This window comes from Carettochelys insculpta, chromosome 1 (genome assembly GCF_033958435.1).
Source record: "Carettochelys insculpta isolate YL-2023 chromosome 1, ASM3395843v1, whole genome shotgun sequence".
NCBI classification, from domain to species: Eukaryota; Metazoa; Chordata; order Testudines; family Carettochelyidae; genus Carettochelys; species Carettochelys insculpta.
The window spans coordinates 258,640,966-258,660,454 of record NC_134137.1 but is presented as its reverse complement, the minus strand read 5'-3'; the positions used below and the strand labels follow the sequence as shown (position 1 = coordinate 258,660,454).

Here is a 19,489-nt window from a genome sequence, read left to right as displayed (position 1 = left end):
CAATGCATTCCAATGCTTCACTACCCTCCTGGTGAAATAGTTTTTCCTAATATCCAGCCTACTCCTCTCATTCTGTAACTTCAGACCATTGCTCCTTGCTCTGCCATCTGACACCCCTGAGAACAGTTTCTTTCCATCTTCTTTAGAGCTGCCCTTCAGAAGGGAGGAGTGCTTCAGGAATTTGAAGGCCACTATTAAATCACCCCTCAGTCTTCTCTTCTGCAAGTTAAATAAGCCCAAATCCCTCAGCCTCTCCTCATAGGTCATGTGCTCCAGCCTCTTTATCATTTTTGTAGCCCTCCGCTGAACCTGCGCCGACACATCCACCTCCTTTCTATACTGGGGGGGGCCCAAAACTGGACACATTATTCCAGATGCGGCCTTGCCAGTGCCAAATAGAGGGTAACAACAACTTCTCTAGGTCTGCTCGAAATGCTCCTCCTATGCACCCTAATATGTCATGAGCCTTGTTGGCTTGGGTTGCATTTTCAACTGGCCAGAGTCACTCAGGCAAGGATCCCAGCCAGAGCCTGCCTCTGACACCTCAGACCTTCCCTCCCCTCAACCCCCTGCTTCCCTACTCCTGCTCCCACTATGCCACATAACCTAAACCCTCAGCCCTTCCTCTTGCACCTATACCCACTCCCAGACTCTGGCTACGTCTACACGTGAGCGCTACATCGAAGTAGCTTATTTTGATGTAGCGACATCGAAATAGCCTATTTCGATGAATAACGTCTACACGTCCTCCAGGGCTGGCAACGTCGACGTTCAACGTCGACGTTGCGCAGCACCACATTGAAATAGGCGCAGCGAGGGAACGTCTACATGCCAAAGTAGCACACATCGAAATAAGGGTGGCAGGAACAGCTGCAGACAGGGTCACAGGGCAGACTAGCTCTTCCAGGGCTACAGCTAGCTGCTCCCTTAAAGGGCCCCTCCCAGACACACACAGCCTGCACAGCATGCGGTCTGCAGAGCCATAGGCACGCACACCTCGAGCGACGCAGTCATGGACCCTCAGCAGCAGCAGCAGCCAGAGGTCCACCCAGCCTCCCCTGCAGGAGCAGTGCTCGCCCTGCTCCATGCCATGCAGGAGGCAGCTGAGCACCTCCTTGCCACAGAGGAGGAGCTGCCCTCAGGGTAGGAGGACGCAGCCCCCAACCCTGCAGCACCCCGCTGCCCCACGCCGCCGGCTGTGGAGCTACCCCACGAGCACCGACTGGTGGGAGCGGCTGGTGCTCGGAGAGTGGGACGACGACCGCTGGCTCCAGAACGTTTGGATGAGCCGGCAGACATTTCTGGAGCTATGCCAAAGGCTCACCCCTGCACTGAGGCACCAGGACACCTTCATGCGGCGTGCCCTCAGCGTCAAGAAATGGGTCGGCATTGCTGTCTGGAAGCTGGCCGCTACCGATCCGTGGGGCAGCAGTTTGGCGTCGGCAAGGCCACCGTCGGGGCTGTCCTCATGGAGGTAAGAGGACCCACAGGGGGAGGGGGAGGCAGCCCTGGCAGGGGAGGGCCACACACACCCTGCACACCCCTCATTGGTGCTCTCCCATGTGCTTCCCCTGCAGGTCGTCCGCGCCATCAACGCCCTGCTCCTCCACAGGCTCGTGAGGCTTGGGGACCTGGATGCCGCCATCGCGGGCTTTGCCACCCTGGGCTTCCCCAATTGCTTCGGGGCTCTGGATGGGACTCACATCCCCATCCGCGCCCCGCATCACAGTGGAGGACGCTACTTAAACAGGAAAGGCTACCACTCAGTGGTCCTCCAGGCCTTGGTGGACAGCGGGGGCCGTTTCCTGGACATTTATGTGGGCTGGCCTGGCAGCACCCACGATGCCCGGGTATTCCGGAACTCGGGCCTGTGCCGCCGGCTGGAGGCGGGGACCTACATCCCCCAGTGGGATATCCCTGTGGGGGACACCACCATGCCACTCTGCGTCATCGCAGATGTGGCATACCCCCTCCGGCCCTGGCTCATGCACCCATACACGGGCCATCTGTCTGCCAGCCAGGAGCGCTTCAACCAGCGCCTGAACCACGCGCGCCAGGTGGTGGAGCGCACATTTGGCCTCCTCAAAGGGCGCTGGTGGTGTCTCCTCACCCGCCTTGATGCGGGCCCCACCAACATCCCCCAGATTGTGGGCGTGTGCAGCGCCCTACACAACCTGGTGGAGAGCAAGGGGGAGGCCTTCTTTCAGGGCTGGGCTGTGGAGGCCGGCAGGGCCGATGTGCAGCCACCCACTGCCCCCAGTCGCCAGGTGGACCCCGAAGGGACCTGGGTCCGGGAGGCCCTGCGGGCCCAATTCGATGAGGCCGCGGGGTGAACGCTGGCAGGCCCCCCACTGCCCCTCCCACAACACTCCCTGCCCCTACGCCCACACCACAGAGCACCGAAGAGCCCCCCCCCCCCACTTTTCTTGTAAAAATAAAAGCAGACAGTTGTTCGTCAACTCAAATATCTTTAGAACTCTTATTATTATTATCAACAAGACTACCTATTTACAGGGAAAATCTAACTTATATACATTATAAAAATAGGGATAACATGAAAGGGGAAGACAAGGAAGGGGAGAACTATTTACATGGGGGGTAAGGATCACCATGGTAACGGGGGTCAAATATACAAACTATTTACAGCAAACTAACTTAAAAACTGGGGGGCATATATACAAAGGGGGAGGGGGGGCACGTCCTGGGCCCCACGCCCCTAAAGTCCAGTGCTAGGAGTGGGTGGCCGGGATCCCTGCCTCGGCCTCAGCCCTGGCCGGGGCTGCCTGGGGGCCGGGCGGACCGGGAGATACGGCCGGCGAGTGTCAGCTGGCCCCAGGTCCCCCTTGGCGGAAGGGCCCTCAGTGGCGGGTGGCGGTGCAACGGCGGACGGCGCAGCGGGTGGAGCAGGCAGGGCGGGCGCTGCGGTGGACGGCGCAGCACGGGGGGCCAGGTAGTCCGCGATACGGTTGAAGGTCCACATGTAGGCCCCCCATGCCTCCTGGCGCCAGGCCAGTGCCCGCTCCTGCAGCTGGAGGCGGCATTCCTCCACCCGCAGCCACTGCTTGGCGACCTCCAGCTGCCGACGGTGGAGGGCCAGCAGCTGGGGGTCCATCACCGTCGGCTGCTGGTGCTGGGTCCGCCGTCTTCCCTGCTGTGGGGCTGGTCGGTCCTCCGCCGAGGGGCTGGCCTGGAGTGATGGCCCCGGAGGGCTGTCCGGGACCACTGACGCCTCGCCGGCGCTCTCTGGTCCTTCCGGTGGTGCAGCTGCAGAACACAGGAGGGGGGGAAGAAGAGTGGAGACAGCCGTTAGTGTGGGCCCTGAGCCGTGGCCCTTGTCCCCCCACCCCTCTGCTGCAGGTTCCCCATCCCTGTCCCCGGGAGATGCTGCTGTGATGGGGTTCAGGGGTCCCCCTGCACTGCACCCCATCCGCTGGCAGGAGTGACTGTCACTCAGCAGGTACAACAGGAGGTTTATTAGGCAACAGATGCCCAGTTTCTCACAGAAGCGACAGTAGAGCAGTCAGAGACAGTCCTTCCAACCTGTCCTGGGGAGAAGACCCCGAGGGGTGCCCCTCTGGGGTGTAGCTTTCCCCCTCCTCAGGCTGGCTGCCTTCTAGCTCTCTCTTCCCCTAGCCTCTAACTGCTGCCCCCGATTCAAACCCAGCTCGGCTCCTCCCTCCTCTTTGTTCAGGGCAGAGGTGTAACCTGCCAGTTGTAGCCCCAGGATCATCCTTAGCCACTGGGAGCTATTCAGCTTGTTTCTCATATGTAGCCTGAGTCTCGCATTTGCACTCCCCCCACTCCATCACATGCTGCTGCTGCTGCTGCTGCTGCTGCTGGGTGTCCCACTCCCTCCCCCTGGGGGACCCTAGAGGTTCCGCTCCCCCCAGCCCCGGGGATGGGGCATGGCACTGTCGTGCTGGGGGGGGGGCAGGGGCTGATGCACTCTTCTGAGGGACATGCCACTGCTGTCCTTGGGGCCATGGTCATCTGGGCATGTGGAGGGCCCTGGTCATATCTATTACCCCCACCCCTCAATGCCGGGGGTGTGCACCAGTGGGGGGTACATACCTGACGGTCCACTCCCATGGTCGGGGGACACCCGGGGGGCGGACGCCCGGCTGGAGCTCCTGGATGGGAGTATGATCTGGAGGCCGGCGTCACTCGAGGAGGACTCCCTCTCCTCCTCCTCCTCCTCCGGTGCCCCGGGGGTGGGCTCCTGGGGGGGCCCCCAGGGTGCGGGGCTTGCCTCCGGGGCGGACTCCGCCTCCAGGACCTGCTGGGGCTCCTCGGCCGAGGTATCAAGAGTGGCCGGAGGGGAGGAGGTGTGCCGGGGGCCCAGGATGTCCCTGAGCTCCCTGTAAAAGGGGCAAGTGACGGGGGCGGCCCCAGATCGGTCAGCCGCATCCCAGGCCTGGGCGTAACCCTGCCGCAGCTCCTTCACTTTACTCCGGACATGATCCGGAGTGCGGGCAGGGTGACCCCGGGCGGCCAGGCCATCGGCCAGCCGAGCGAACGCATCTGCGTTCCGCCTCTTGCTCCCCATTACCTGGAGCACCTCCTCCTCACTCCAGAGCCCCAGCAGGTCCCGAAGGTCGGCCTCCGTCCAGGAGGGGCCCCGCTGCTGCTTCCCCGCCTGGCTGCTGGGCTGGGAGCCCTGGCTCCCCTTGGGGGGGTCCCCTGGGGCCGCTTGGGGGGCTGGCGTGTGGCCATCGCAGCTGGGGGGGTGTCTGTGTTGGCTGAGGGACGTGCAGGCTGGCCGTGTGTCTGGGCTGCCGCCTGCACATTCTCTCAGCTTCCTGCACAGGAAGGGAGGGGGCGGGGAGCTTTAAGGGGCCGCTCCACGTGGCCACCATCGAGCTCAGTGGCTGGAGAAAGTGTCCCTCAACCCCTCAGCTGATGGCCGCCATGGAGGACCCCGCAATTTCGATGTTGCGGGACGCGCAACGACTACACGTTCCCTACTTCGACGTTGAACGTCGAAGTAGGGCGCTATTCCCATCCCCTCATGGGGTTAGCGACTTCGACGTCTCGCCGCCTGACATCGATGTTAACTTTGAAATAGCACCCAACACATGTAGCTGTGACGGGCACTATTTCGAAGTTGGCGCCACTACTTCGAAGTAGCGTGCACGTGTAGACGCGGCTTCTGTGCCCCAGGCCCCTTCCCCAGATCACAACTGCATCCTTCACCCAAACTGCCTCCCAGCCCCTCCTGCACCTCAGTCGCTTACCCCAAGCTCCCTTCTGCACCCAACCTCCATCCCACACCCAGCAACTCCTCCATTAATATCATGGAAAGGTACAGTCCTTGACTACTTAAATTCTTGGAGTGCCCCCCCCCCATCAAAAGTTATTGCCCACCCCTAGCATAGATTCCAGGGCAGGAATATGAGCTCTTCCCTTCTGCAGCAGCAGCAGTAGAAGCATCACTTCTTTGGGGAGCAGCAGGGGTAATACAGACCTCTTTAAGAGGCAGGGGATCAACCACAGTGTTTACTCCAACATTCTTTATGTATCGCTGTGGGTGTGAGGGTGGCTCGCCCACTGCACTTTTCTCACATAGTTTGTTCTTTGAGAGGTGGTAATGGAGAGGTTCCCCAGGGTCTAGAATTTAAGATCACATTGAACAGGGTAGTTTGTGCCTCTCAGTGCTATTGTCTCAGCCTCTCTGCAAACTCTGGCCCTGCAGCTGTACTCAGAGTCTGAAACCTGGTGTACCATTATGTAGGGCAGACATGTTCTGTGATATTCGATGGGCTCGTCTACACTAGGAACTAACTTCAAAGTTAACTTTGAAAGTAGGCGCTACTTCGAAATAGCGTGCAGAGAGTCTACGCACGTTTTCCCTTACTTCGATGTTGACTTCAAAGTAAGGGAGCCCAACTTTGAAGTCCTTACTCCATTCCTGGGAATCCAGTAGTGCCCTACTTCAAAGTTTAACTTCAAAGTAGGGTATGTATAGATGCTTAACTTTGAAGTCTGCAACTTCAAAGTTATTTTTGTAGTGCAGACACGGCCAATGTTGATGATTTTAATCTCAGTTCTCTACAGTACACAAAGTTGTGAACTCTTGCAAGTTTATCACCAGTTTTGAGATGTTTGGAACTTTTCTTCAAACCCCAGCCCAGGGAGTAATTTCATTTTTCAATAACCTCATCTTTAAACTTTTAAAAATAAATGTCTACTGATTGTTAAGAAAAGATTGAAAATGCAACCCAAGCCAAGAAGGCAAATACATAATAATAATAATTAATAGTGTTGACCATTTTTGAAAACATAATTTTTAAGCCAGTCGTTTGTTTTCTGATCCCCTGACTCCTGATTTTTGAATGTCTGGGGTTGTTGGCAATACTGTATCTATAGAAGGGGTAGGGAGAAAGATAGGAGGAAAGAAAAGAGAAGAAACTGCTGTACAGATTAATCTTCTCATTCATTACAGCAGTTATGTTTTGGAATCTCTGTAGAGAGCAAGTGCTTCTCACTGACAACTGGCTTGCAATTAATAAAAAGAAAAGGCTTTTCAGCTGACTCTGACTTTACATGCTCATGATACATGAAAAAAGGTTAAAGCACTCCATTTTTTCTGAAATGCATATGAAAGAAATGTTTTAAGTGAAATGACATATCTTAGGAAATGTAAAAGCAGTGACTGGGAAGAGTTCCTATTACCTCATGTCTCAAATGCTGATGAAAGCTTTGGAGATGCAAAGATAAGGCCTTATAGGAGAAGTACTAAGCACCCAGTGAATGCTTAGACAGGGCATTCTGAGAGTCCTTGCTCAGCTTTGTGTATCATAGAAACCTGCCATAAGATGCAGTTTCTTGTCTGTTACCAGGATCAGTCCTATGTCCTACTTCTGTACTTCTGCACAACAAAAACATTATCATTGACACTGTCCTTTTTTTGCACCCAGTGCCTCAGTGGTATTTGCAGCTTTTTCTGAAATCCTTTTTCACCTGTTATCATCACCCTTCATCCCTATCCCCACTCAAAAAAACAAACCCTCCCCACCAGCAACCCATGTGGTAAAAAGGAAAATGGAGATTCCATATCAGTTTTAGTCTTCCGAGGGAAATGGTGGAGTTTCAGGGTTTTGGGACATTATAAGCTAGACTAGTCACAGCATTGGAAAAATACTCTATGGAAAAATCCTGCATTGGCATATGGATTTGCTAATAGTTATGCAGCTTTAACTTTGGGCTTTGGATCAAGTCCTAAAAGCATTACAAGAGTTTTGCAAACTGTCTCTGTTGTGGAATGAAATTTTAATTTATCACCCCACTGGAAACGGGCATAGAGTTGCCACACTAGTGAGGTGTGGGGTAAATACTTACGCAGACAAATAGAAGTGAAATTGCTGATGCTATCCTTGATTTTCCTTCAGCCCTTCTTTTTTTATCTTGTAGAATACTGCACCTTTCCAAGTTACTGTCCGAGATGACAACTGCATTGTAGTGACATTAGAGGAATCTGATATAGTGAGCTCATCCTCTGTGTACGTTGTGAAGATAACTGGTGAATCCAGGAACTACTTTTTCCAGTTTGAAGAATTCAACAGCACTTTGCCTTCTCCCATCGTTTTTAATGCCACCTACCATGGCCTTTATTACATAGTGACTCTGATGGTGGTGAATTCCAATATGGTTTCCAAGCCGGTGAGATCAATCACTGTATTAACCAGTAAGTAGTAACTCACTTAGATTTTCTCTTTCTTTCTTCTGTGTGTGTCATTCCAAACATCTCCTCTGTGCAGAGGCTGAACTCCATTAAAAGGGTTGTGATCGAGCCCTGGGAAGGAGTAGGAGCAAAAGCACTGAAATTTTGAGTGGAAGGAAGACAGCATATGTAGAGCCTACATCGGCAGCACAGCTCATAAAAAGTCTGGAAAGGGGCATCCCCAGACTCATCTGGGGTACTTGTTACCTGAACAGGTGAGCCAGGGAATCTCCTTTCTAGGATGGAGAGAAGTGATGAGACATTACCAAGACCTGAGCTGGGAATAAATCAACACTGAAAACCTGCTCAAAGTATGTTGATAGAAATTTCTCACCATATATGAGTGTATATACACACAGTGGTCCAAGACTGCCCAGACTGTACTCACTGACCTCTCATGAGAGCTGTCTGGCCATGTGGTGCTGGCTCTTCTGCTGTAGCAGTTGCATGGATGTTGTTTGCCCATGAGTGAAAGGTGTGGTGTTCTGTGCAACTGTGACTGGGAAAGCAGGTGGCCACTAAGACAATCACGTCCAGTTGGGACATCTCAAAGTTTTTGGAGCACAGACCAGCTTTTGGTAATCCCTCTTTTAGCAGAACAAAAAGCAGTCAAGCAGCACTTTAAAGACTAGCAAAATAGTTTATTAGGTGAGCTTTCGTGGGACAGACCCACTTCTTCAGACCATAGCCAGACCAGAACAGACTCAATATTTAAGACACAGAGAATTCTGACAGAGCATTCTGTCAATGACCTAAAGGTATGTGTGAATAGTAACAGAGAGGAAGCCGTGCTAGTCTATACACTATCAAAACAAAAGCAGTCAAGTAGCACTTTAAAGACTAGCAAAATAGTTTATTAGGTGAGCTTTTGTGGAACACACCCACGAAAGCTCACCTAATAAACTATTTTGCTAGTCTTTAAAGTGCTACTTGACTGCTTTTTGGTTTGATAGTGTATAGACTAGCACGGCTTCCTCTCTGTTACTATTCACACATACCTTTAGGTCATTGACAGAATGCCCCATTCCATTAAAATGTTGACTAACTGGTTTGTGGATCTGGAGTGTTTTGATGTCTGTCTGTTTTGTGCCTGTTGACCCTTTGTCTAAGGCAGTTAGAAGTCTGTCCAATATACAAAGCATCTGGGCATTGTTGGCACATGATGGCATATATGATGTTAGTAGAGGAGCATGAGAAAGAGCCCGTGATTCTGTGAGTAACCTAGTTAGGTCCAGTGGTGGTATTTCCAGGGAAGATATGTGGACAAAGCTGGCAGCGGGCTTTGTTGCAGGTTTGTACACTTTGACCTTGTTAGGATTCATCTGCCAGAAGTAGAGAGAGAGATCTAGTTGCATTTAATCCATCCTTCTGTCAAGAGAAGTACCAAGCCTTCATACTGAATTTCTAGTATTGAGTCTGCCTTAATTCTAACATGGCTTATAAGACTGAAACGAGGGTTTCTAGCTTAAAATAATGTCTTGGTTTGAAAGGCCTGTTTTTAAAAAACTGTGCGGGAAACATAGTTAGCCATTTATGGTTAAATTGGGTCTTTGATCACACATCTGGACATAAGTCTCATTCACAGTTAGGTTTCTGTGATGAATTGTTGCCATGACAACTGTTTAAACTGGGCTGATTAACACCGGGCTTAAGCAAAACAGGAGAAAGTCTGGGACTGGAGGGAGCTTTTGAATAAAGAGTACCTTTTGTGGTCCAATGACAGTTTGTAATTACTGTGTAAGCGGTTTGTTGACAGTAGCAGTGCTGTACTTCCAGTCTCATAAAGTTTCAGAGCCAGAAGCCAAAGTTATATGTTTACTTCAATCACCAAAAATAGGTTAGATGAACTGTATTTGAGTTGCAATGATAAGCCCTTGAAAGTTAGGGAATGGCAGATGTGTGGGTGCCAATGCAACCTTAGTGTGCGTCTATACCACCAGCTCAAGTGGAATTTATTAAAATCAATTTATTAACGCTGGGTTTTATCAATTCGATTTTCAGCAACCTCACCTTCCCACATGCGTCCTGCAAATTCAACTTATTGCTGCCACACATAAGTAGCTTAAATCAACTGCTGCAGCAGTGTCTTGTGGAAACTATCCCACTGTCCCCGTAGCATTCTGGCTATTTTCCCTGGTGCAGAATGGGGGGGAACAAGTGCCCTGCAAGTGGATTAGAGTATCTGATGACATTGTCCCACACTTCATTTCATACATTTCATTTCCTTCATTCCCCTGCTGTGTTAAACAAATGTCCCTTTTTCCAGGTGGGGTCTGGCTTGCCTGTATAAGAGATGTGTTTTTTACGACTGAGGGAAAGGGAGGGTAGTAAAGCACTTAGGAATGGTTAGAAAAGAGATTTTGGGGTTCCCAACCAACAGGTTTTCAAAACGGGATGCAAAAGCACTGGATCTTTGGAGGTTTGGATCTGGATTTAGACCTTCTGGCAAAGAAGATCCTCAGATCAATAATGTTGTCTCAAAGGCCCAAGAGCCAGCCTGGGGTACCAAGAGGTGGGTCCTTCCTGGACTGGGCAAAAGGTGCAGACCCTCCTTGACCTGTGGGGTGAGGAGGATCTACTCCAAGACCCCAAGGCAAAGCACTGTAATGCCCAAGTCTATGCCACATGGCCACCACACTGGCAGAACGCAGCCACCCCCGCTGCAGCATAGATGAAGTCCGGATGAAGGTCAAGGAGGTCCAGCAGTGCTATGTCCATGCCCAGGATTCTGGCCGACACTCTGGGGCAAGAGCCAACAACTGCATCTGGATTTAGACCTCCTGGCAGAGAAGACCCATTTGTTTAAGTAGACAGGGGCGCTACACAGAAACTGCAATGAATCATTGAAACAGTTACAGTTCGGGGAGGCGAAAAAGACCCCTGACTACAGCCAGCCCCTTGGCCTTTTGATAAAGCCCACACGAGAATTTCCTCTCAGATGACAGTCATTCTAGTGACCAAGTATTTTCTTGTGTTGCCTGAAAATCATGACCACCCAGCGAGACTTCCCCTGGCTGGCTACAGGACCCTCACTGCATGAAAGACGCCTGGCACTTTGCTCAGTGCATCCTTTTATTGGTTTGAGGTCAAGCCACATGATGTGTCTGGGCACAGGAAACTTCCACACTGCATGGTTGCTCCAGGGGGAGGGAAGGGAGGGGATGTGGGGGACAGGATAAAATGTAAGCGGATGCAAAGCAGTTTCTTATCCAAGCACGACCCCCACCCCCAGACTAGCTGCCATTTGATGTGGACGAGGGACATTTCCAGGATGTGTGGCGCCTCTTGGGGAGGGAATGGAGGGGGTTTGAGGGGCAGAACAACACATAAATGGCTGAAAAGAAGTTTCTCATCCTCTCATGCAAGCACAACTCCTAGCCACAGCCTAGCTGCCACGTGGTGCAGGTGGCGGCAGCTAGGGCCAGGCAGCATGGAAAAAAAAAAAAAAAGGCAGCTAGCAGAGGTACACACAGAACCGCAGACCCCCACAGCTGCGCTAATAGCAAAGAAAAAAGAAGACTTTTTTTCAATCTCGCATGACTCTACAGCCACGGGCTTCCAGGTGGCGAATTGAAACAGTCTTCCTGTTGTCTAATTTCTCCACACCTGAGAGCAGTGGAGATGGAAAAGGCCAGAGAGGAGAGCTGTGGGGCATTGTGAGGTGCATACAGGACATCTGTGGAGGCTAATGAATTCATCTTAAAGACATGCCACATCCTCCCTACCCTTCATTTGGAATTTTAAATTCAAACTCAACACTACACCTGTCAGATTACTATGATATTATGATATCAATATTATGTTGATTTTAGTGCACCATAAATCAAGCTAATCTCATTTATAGTGAAAATAGGCACTTGGTAAAATCAGGCTAAGTGATTTAAAATTGATACTATCTCGTAGTGTAGACATAGCCTTAGTTTTTTCTCTTTGCAAGTCTGTTCTATGCACTCAGTGGACAAGGGACCTGTACAATACATTGTGTATGTTCATTTAATCAAAGATGCAAATGGGAACTGAGTTAAGGTTCAACAAGCATTCTGGCATTTCGTAACTTCTGAGCCCTTGCAAGCACTCTTACTAGTGTCCTGTGAGCATAATTTTTTTTTGAAGGAAAAAGATGAAAACAAATCTGATTTATTTGTATGTGTAACAGCTCCTCAGCACGCACCTTTTGCGGATGTGGAATCCTGGGCCTTCAGTATCACAGTACAGACTGCTACCTCCAGAACTGGCTACCTCCAGGCAGGAGAAAGTTGTATATTCCCAATGGAGAATAAATCCCTAGGCTCAACTGCCCTCTGTATTTGGAGGTGGTAGTGGGTCTGTTACTACCTACTTACTCCCAGGAGTTCAGAGAGCTCCTGCTGTATTTACAACCCTGCATGAGTGATGGGCTTCTGGGGCGATACATGGCGTGTAGGCTGTGGTTGGTATAGAGGTGAGGCTAGCTTGCTTTCTCTCTCCCCACTTGGGAGTGCTCCACCTCCACATTAGAATCTGACAATGGACCACATCCCCCCTGACTGATCTGACTTGTTTTTTCTCCTCTCTTGGTGTATACTACTGATAATGGGCCATTTCCACCCTGACTGAACGACCTTGTCAGCTCTGGCTCTCCCTTTTACTGGGACGCCACTCTTTAAATATTCCTCTGACACCCCCCCCCGCCCCCCAGCTCATGCATCTGATGAAGAGGGTCTTTACTCACGAAAGCTTATGCTCCAAAATAGGTTAGTCTATAAGGTGCCACAGGACTACTTCTTGTTCTCAGAGATACAGAGCAACATGACTACCTCTCTGATACCAGTCCACAGTGTATCCCCAGATGGTGTTGTAACATCAATCAATCAGGCTGTGTGTTGGATCCTCAGAGGGATACCAGCTCAGCACTCTTCCCAGCCCATCCTTCTGCATCTGCTCTGGAAGTTCCATGCAGCTCCCAAATACGGTTGTGCCAATAAATGATTTTTTCAGTTCACTGGCAATTCTGAAAAATTACTGTGTGGAAGAGAATGGTTTTAGGTTTACCTCAAAATGAAGTTTTCAAAATGTTCAGTGAACTAGGGGAAAAAATTATTTCACGTTTTAAAAAAATTCGTTTCCATTTCAAATATTTTATTAACATTAAAAATAAATTGAATGATGGAAAGTCAATAACAAAACGTTGTTTTCATTCAGAATATCCAAAGGATTTGACAGCTACTTCAGATTTACTGTAGAGATAGGAGGACCAAACAAGCTCAAACAGTTTAGAAAATTATATGAGTCTGCAAACTTTTTCAGTATCATCAAATCTGTCTTTTTGGTTTGGGGGAAAAATCAGATGAATTATTCCCCCCCACACCAGTTCAGTGTCTGCAAATGGTGGTGGTTTGAAAGAGGCAAACGTCTGAACTTACCACACATAGTAAAAGCTAAACAGTTTTCTGGACGGAAGTACAGACGTATCTCTATCCTGAGGGTATTCTTTCTACTGAAAGCAAAAGGTCTTCTCTAAACAATGCACATGTAAGAGCGTCTCATAAAGGTGTCAAGCATAGGCAACCTAAGTATATGAGTCTATACTATTTCCCCCTATATCATAGCCCTCTCAAAAAGGATTTTTAGTTGAGCAGGGGGATATATCAATGAAAGGAGATTTGGTCAGAAAAAGTCTGATATTGTAGCAACCAGCAAATGTAATTAGAATAGATTCGTGCTTTCTGCATGACATATATTTGCTGTCTGTTAAATATCAATGATTTAGTGTGACCACCTGAAAAATAGACTTATCTAATCTGTTTAACTATGACTTAAAGAAGTGATGTGCTGCTGCCAGGATGTGAGACTAAATTCATCCTGATGAAACTCCACTGACTTCAGTCAAGTTTACACCAGCTATGAACTGGCCCTGTGTGTGGGGCTGCAGTGAGATAAATCAAACTTTGTGGCCAATAATGCCTGATTCTTTGAGATAAATGATGTTGACTGCAATAGGTCCCAAGGCTGTCTTTAAATACTTAATAACAATTCTTCTGAGCCCACTGATACTTTGAAGAAATGCCTGTGAAGTGGCACCACATACAACTATCATTTTTCATCCCAATCCTGTGCTATGGCAACTGAAATCAGAGTATGGAAAAGGGGGCTTTTCCACTCAAGGACCCACAGAAAAGCTCTCTCTCTCTTGAGAGCTCTCTGCTTTCTAATACAATATTCCTATGAGCTGATTTCCTTTCCCTATTCCAGTTCCATCTGTGGTGTTCATCTCTCCATAGGGTAAAATCTCATCCCTCTGACATCTGACGGAATTTTGGCTGCTTTCCTCGGAGGCGTCTGTCTAGGAAGAAAGATTTGTTTGGGGTTGAGTGAAGGGGACATCAGGAATATTTTTTTCTACCACATATGTATGTCGTCTTTAACTTGGACCTCCTCTGTGAGAGCAAAAGGAGTTTGTGTTCAAGGAAAAAGTAGTTCTGATATCCACCAGTGCTGCTTGCTCCAGTAAAAATGTTGAGGTGGATGTCCGAATGGTTGAAAGTAGTAAATAAGGAGCAATTTCCTAGTTGCATTTACTGTGGACATGTTCACGTTTCCCACATTAGAATTCTTTCAGGACTTTCTCACTGCAAGTCAAATCACCACAAAACATAGAGTTTCTGGTTGCCTTTAGCACTTTCCAGTATGAAGGTAGTGTTTGGATCCCATAGGCCACATATTTGGCAACTGTAGCAAGGCTATACCTATTGATATACCAGAACTTTCAGTCTCATTAGATTTAGCGAACTCAGTAGATCCAATCTCTTGCCAGTCAACTCTGGATTATGATTTCATCAGAGTGAACAGAACTGGCAATGATTTGCCCTTAAATTGAAGACCTACAAGAATGTGGTATTGGTGATAAGAAGGTGAGAAGAAGAGGGCTCTAAAGAAGATAGAGAGAGACTGTTCTCAATGGTGACAGATGGCAGAACGAGGAGCAATGGTTACAGAGGGAGAGGTGTAAGTTGAATATTAGGAAAATCTACTGCACCAGGAGGGTGGTGAAGCACTGGAATGCATTACTGAGACAGGTGGTGGAATCTCCATCCCTCAAGGTTTTAAAGTCCCAGCTTAACATAGTCATGGCTGAGATGATTTAGGTGGGGTTGATCCTGCTTTAGGCCAGGGGCTGGACTAGATGACCTCCTGAGGTCCCATCCAGCCCTAGAATTCTATGATTCTATGAAGGTGACTCTTCCTGCTGATTTAGTGCAAAAACAATGTCCAATGCAGTGTTGGGCTTTACAGTTAAAGAAGAGATAAAACTGCGGTCCTCAAAATTAGAAGTGAATATATAGCATGAGTAGGTATCTACAATTCTGGGTTGGCTTGTGCAATCTGTGCCACGGCATCTTTTCCACTGTTTTTAGCTTTGCTAACTAGATTAAGCTAGGGTAGAAGGATGATCACCTGAGTTGTCATCGCATAGAACCATAGAATCCTAGGGCTAGAAGGACCCTCAGGAGGTCGTCTACTCCAGCCCCCTCCTTAAAGCAGGAAAATGCATTTTGAAAACTGCTCAGTGCAATTGCAATAAAGGAAGGGTCTTAGAAGATTTTTGGCAGTCACATGGCAATGCAAAATGCTTTTGTTAGTTGGCACACTTGAAACTGTTCAGTCTCAGAGTAAAAATGCATTTCTATATTTAAGTGATCAAGATGTTACAATCACCTGACAATTTATTTTTTGCATCTGTGCAACATAATTTGTGGGAAATACATTTCCTAAAAATATCTGAATTTTAGTCATGGGTTTGTCTGCCCTGTCAATCACTGATTTAAACATTCCAAATAAAAGCTCACTAATATTATTCAAAAGAGCATTATCTCCTAGAAGCTAGATGTGGATTTATTTTGTAAAAAAATTTTTAAGTTTCATAGAGTTAATTTATCTAAAACAAGTGTGTGAAAGATACTCGTTTAATATTTGTGTGCTTCCATAAATGGCTCACTTTTCCAATCTAAGGTGCATTGTATTATGTAAAAAACTGGTTTTCTGTCATTTCCAGTGAAAAACTCAGCATATTTTAAGTGCTCACACTTCAAATGCATGTCTGGTTGCTTTGTGATATGTTAGGCCCACTGGTTTTGGAAGCAGAGAAGAAAGTGACTCTAAAACCAGTGACTAAAACCCCTTAATCCTGTCCCCCCTGTTTTCAGTCAGGAGATTTATTCACTAAGTTTTATTCTGTGCATTGCTAGGTTGAGTTATATCAGGGCTGCCTAATTTTTTGACTTGTGTTGATTTTGCTTTGATATTGTTGGGTTAATCCCATTGAGAGAACAAGCTTCACATGCCTAAAGGAGTAGCCTACTGCAAAGTTATCGTGTGCCTCTCTGTAGAAAATACTATTTGTACAGTATTTCAACTGGGAAATTAAATCAGTCCACATGGTAGCATTAAGAACAGCTCTGCTTGACATTTGTTTTGCTCTGTAACTAGAAGATTAGGATTGTAAAATATTTTAGCTTTTCAGAAGCCACTCACTACTCATGGGAAAACTTAAAAATATTATCTTTAGAGAAAAAAATTCCCATACATCTTTTTCTTTTTGCCTCCTGCTTCCTACTGTCCTATTACTGTACCATTGGGGACTTGAGATTTCATCAGCTCTTAGGAAGTAAGAAGTGCTGGAACTGGTTAATAATTGAATGTCTAAGTAGGTGAGGCAAGAAATGGCATGATTGATGCAGCAGATAACATTTGTCCCTCCAAAGTATCACAGAATATGTCATCGGTGGAGCTTGGTGCTGTCTCTCAGACTAAATGTAAAACTTTGGCCCTATACCATCAGTGAGTAACCTAGGCCAGTAAGTTGACCCCGAGTGGCCCTCCCTTCCTCCCAGTGGGCCACAAGATTTTTGCTACCAAGACAGTCTCCGGACATTCGGTAGTTTGGCTAATTGCACTTGTGTACCTAGAATTTGCGGGGTGTGCCGATTGAATTGTTGTGGTGCAGAGGGAGTGCACGGCTCTCACTGTTAGTGCTGTAGGCAGTCAGCACACACTTCAGTTCACATGCCCTCACTTTACAGGCGTGCCACTGTGGTAATACCAATAGTAAAAAATAAAAACTCTGCGGCTGGAAACCAGTAGAATCCAGCAACCCTGTGAGTGTGCAACAGTAAACAAAATGCCTCGCGGGCTGCACATAGAAACCCAATGGGCCACAGCTGGTGTGCTGGCCACAGGTTGTCTACCACTGCCCTACAGAATGGCACTTTTTGAAATAATTAGGGTTGTGCTAAGCCTGGAGGGGCCCCACTTTTGATAGGATCTCTTACCTGTTAGCTACACTAAGATGGGCCCAGTGACTGTGAGGCACCCAAAATCACTAGTCACACTGGAAAATTCCATTGGGTAGCTCTGCTTAACTTCTCCATAGAGTTGCAATGATGGTTTCACTACCTATCCTAAACCTTAATTGGAAGTTGCTGTATGCATTAAATAGCTGCATTTCACCCCAGAGATGGCTTTACTTTAGTTATAGAAGACAAAGGAGCTGTTATTCTGATTAAGGCATACTGGTGATAGCATGATACAAATAAATAAAAAATGGAAATGTATGCCACTTATTTATTTCTCTAGTCCCATTGACTTAAATGGAACTACTTGTGTGCAAAATTAAATCACATTGGAGAATGACTGTATGTGGTGACCATGCTTTGTAAAACTGCCTTTGGATTCTTCTTTATGGAAGTCAGTATATAAATGTCAGACATTGTTAATCTATTTTGGGTGCATTGGGTAAGGAAGATAATTCCTGGCTCATTTCTACCAAGCTTGTGTAATACTTCATGCACCTTAGCGTGGCAACCCATGATAAATTCAGAATGTAGGGCATGCAGGTTTATGAATATTAAAAACAAATTTGTTTGGAAATTTGATTGGTGAGTGGAGATATTTTTCAATGCACATGTGTTTTTTTTTCTTGGTTTGGATCCGCCATATAAAGTTTTAATGTGACTGGCACCAATTGGATGTATTTATAAAGGATTTAGCATAAGAAATTGTTGTAGGTTAATGTGAGGGATGTTTGCATCTTCCATTATCTCACTAGCCATTTGCATAACACATGTAACAAATTAAACACAAAAGGACAAGGAAGTCCAGGAGAAATTATGAAGTTAAAATTTTCAATAGACAAGAGAAATTTGGTTACTATGGGAGTGTCAGATCCTCAGACCTAGAGAAGAAACAACTGTGTGCATCTGAAACACAGGCAGGCTATGTACAGTTCAAATGTGGGTGTAGGTCCTGACCCTGCAAAATTCTGTGGATGGGCATATCATATGAATATCTAACAATGAAAGGACACAGTGAGTGAATATATTTATTAAAACTTCTTTAAAAGGAACAATGAAACATCTGTGCCCAAGTGTACTTTTTAGCACCTCAAAAACAGAAATTTTGTGCCACACAAAAGAGCTTACAAATAAAACTTCAGTATTTACAGAAAAATACCCTGTTTTTAAAAACCCAAAATGCAAAGGGAATGCATGGGACAAGAGAGACTGTCTTTAAATAATCCTTTGAATTGTTGGAAACCTGAGCACTTTGGTATCTTGCTACCACAACTTCGTTTTAGGTACTTACTAACAGGGTCATTGAAGCAAATGGAATGATTGGGTGCTAAATTGGCCCTTAAACGCTGAGAGCAGGGAAGTGAAACTGACTGGTGACGAGTTGCAGTCTCCACAGAATGTGATAAAGTACAGTAACGTCTCAGAGTATGTGAACTCAGAGTACGTGACCCCACTCTTAGGCGTCTGATTCCTACAGTAAACGCTGTACCGTGATTTCCAGTTATGCTTAACTCACGCTCCGCACCCTGGCTCAAACCCCCTCAGCTCCACACGGCCCCCGCTCAGCCCTCCCAGCTCCACTCACCACCCGCATATAGCTCCTGTTCAGCGCCCACCCCCGCCTGTGGCTCTAGCTCACCACCCCTCAGACGGGTTCCAGCTCAACCTCCCCAGCCCCGGTCAAAACCCCCTGCTGGTTCACCACCCACATGCAGCTCCAGGTCACCCCGCAGGCCCATGCCTGGCTCTGGCTTACCACCACTCACACACAGCTCCAGCTCACCCCTCACCCTGGTTTAAACTGACCACACATGGCTCTGGTTCAAGCTGTCCCTGCCACCCTGCGTGGCTCCAGTGCAACCCCCCTGCCAGCTCACAACCTGCGCACAGCTCTCATTTAAGCCACCCACCTCCCTCCCCCCGCCTCGTGTGGCTCCAGTGCAACCCACCTGCCAGCTCACCACCCACGCACAGCTCTGGTTCCAGCTCAGCGCCCACCCCCTGCAGCCCGGCTCACCACCTGTGCACAGCTATGGCTCAACTCCACCCCTCACCCCCCCACCGCAGCCCCAAGGCTTACCCCCCCACCTGCCTCCCATGGCCCCAACCCACCGCCAGGCTTAACCCTCCCCAACTGCCACCCCCAGCCAATGACTTACCTTTCTGCTGCTTCCCCAGCTGCAGAACATGTGTTTTGCCAAGGAAAAAGCTGGACCCCCACTTATGCAAAATCCAGGTTTACGCAGTACTCTGAGACCTTATTGTAAATGCATATGACAAAAAGAAAAATAGGTATACACATTCATTAAACTTTAATAACCTAGGAACTGCTAGTAGCCCAAGCTGTGAAATTAAAAGCAGAACATGATTTTTATCTATAGATTATCTTTGTAATTTCAAAAAGTGTGAAATTGGCTTAAATTAGAAGGCCTGGTGCCAG

At 48.0% G+C, this 19,489-nt stretch overlaps 1 protein-coding gene across 1 annotated transcript in view; it reads left to right on the top strand.

Annotated features, from left to right (window-relative positions):
• The first annotated feature begins 6,620 nt into the window (after positions 1-6,620).
• PTPRO (protein tyrosine phosphatase receptor type O) overlaps positions 6,621-19,489 on the top strand; it is a 109,892-nt gene continuing 97,023 nt past the window's right edge. Inside the window, exons 1-2 of the mRNA XM_074999038.1 lie at positions 6,621-6,746; positions 7,411-7,684. Of these exons, the coding sequence (XP_074855139.1) occupies positions 6,621-6,746; positions 7,411-7,684 (400 nt within the window). The remainder of the gene's footprint in view (positions 6,747-7,410; positions 7,685-19,489) is intronic.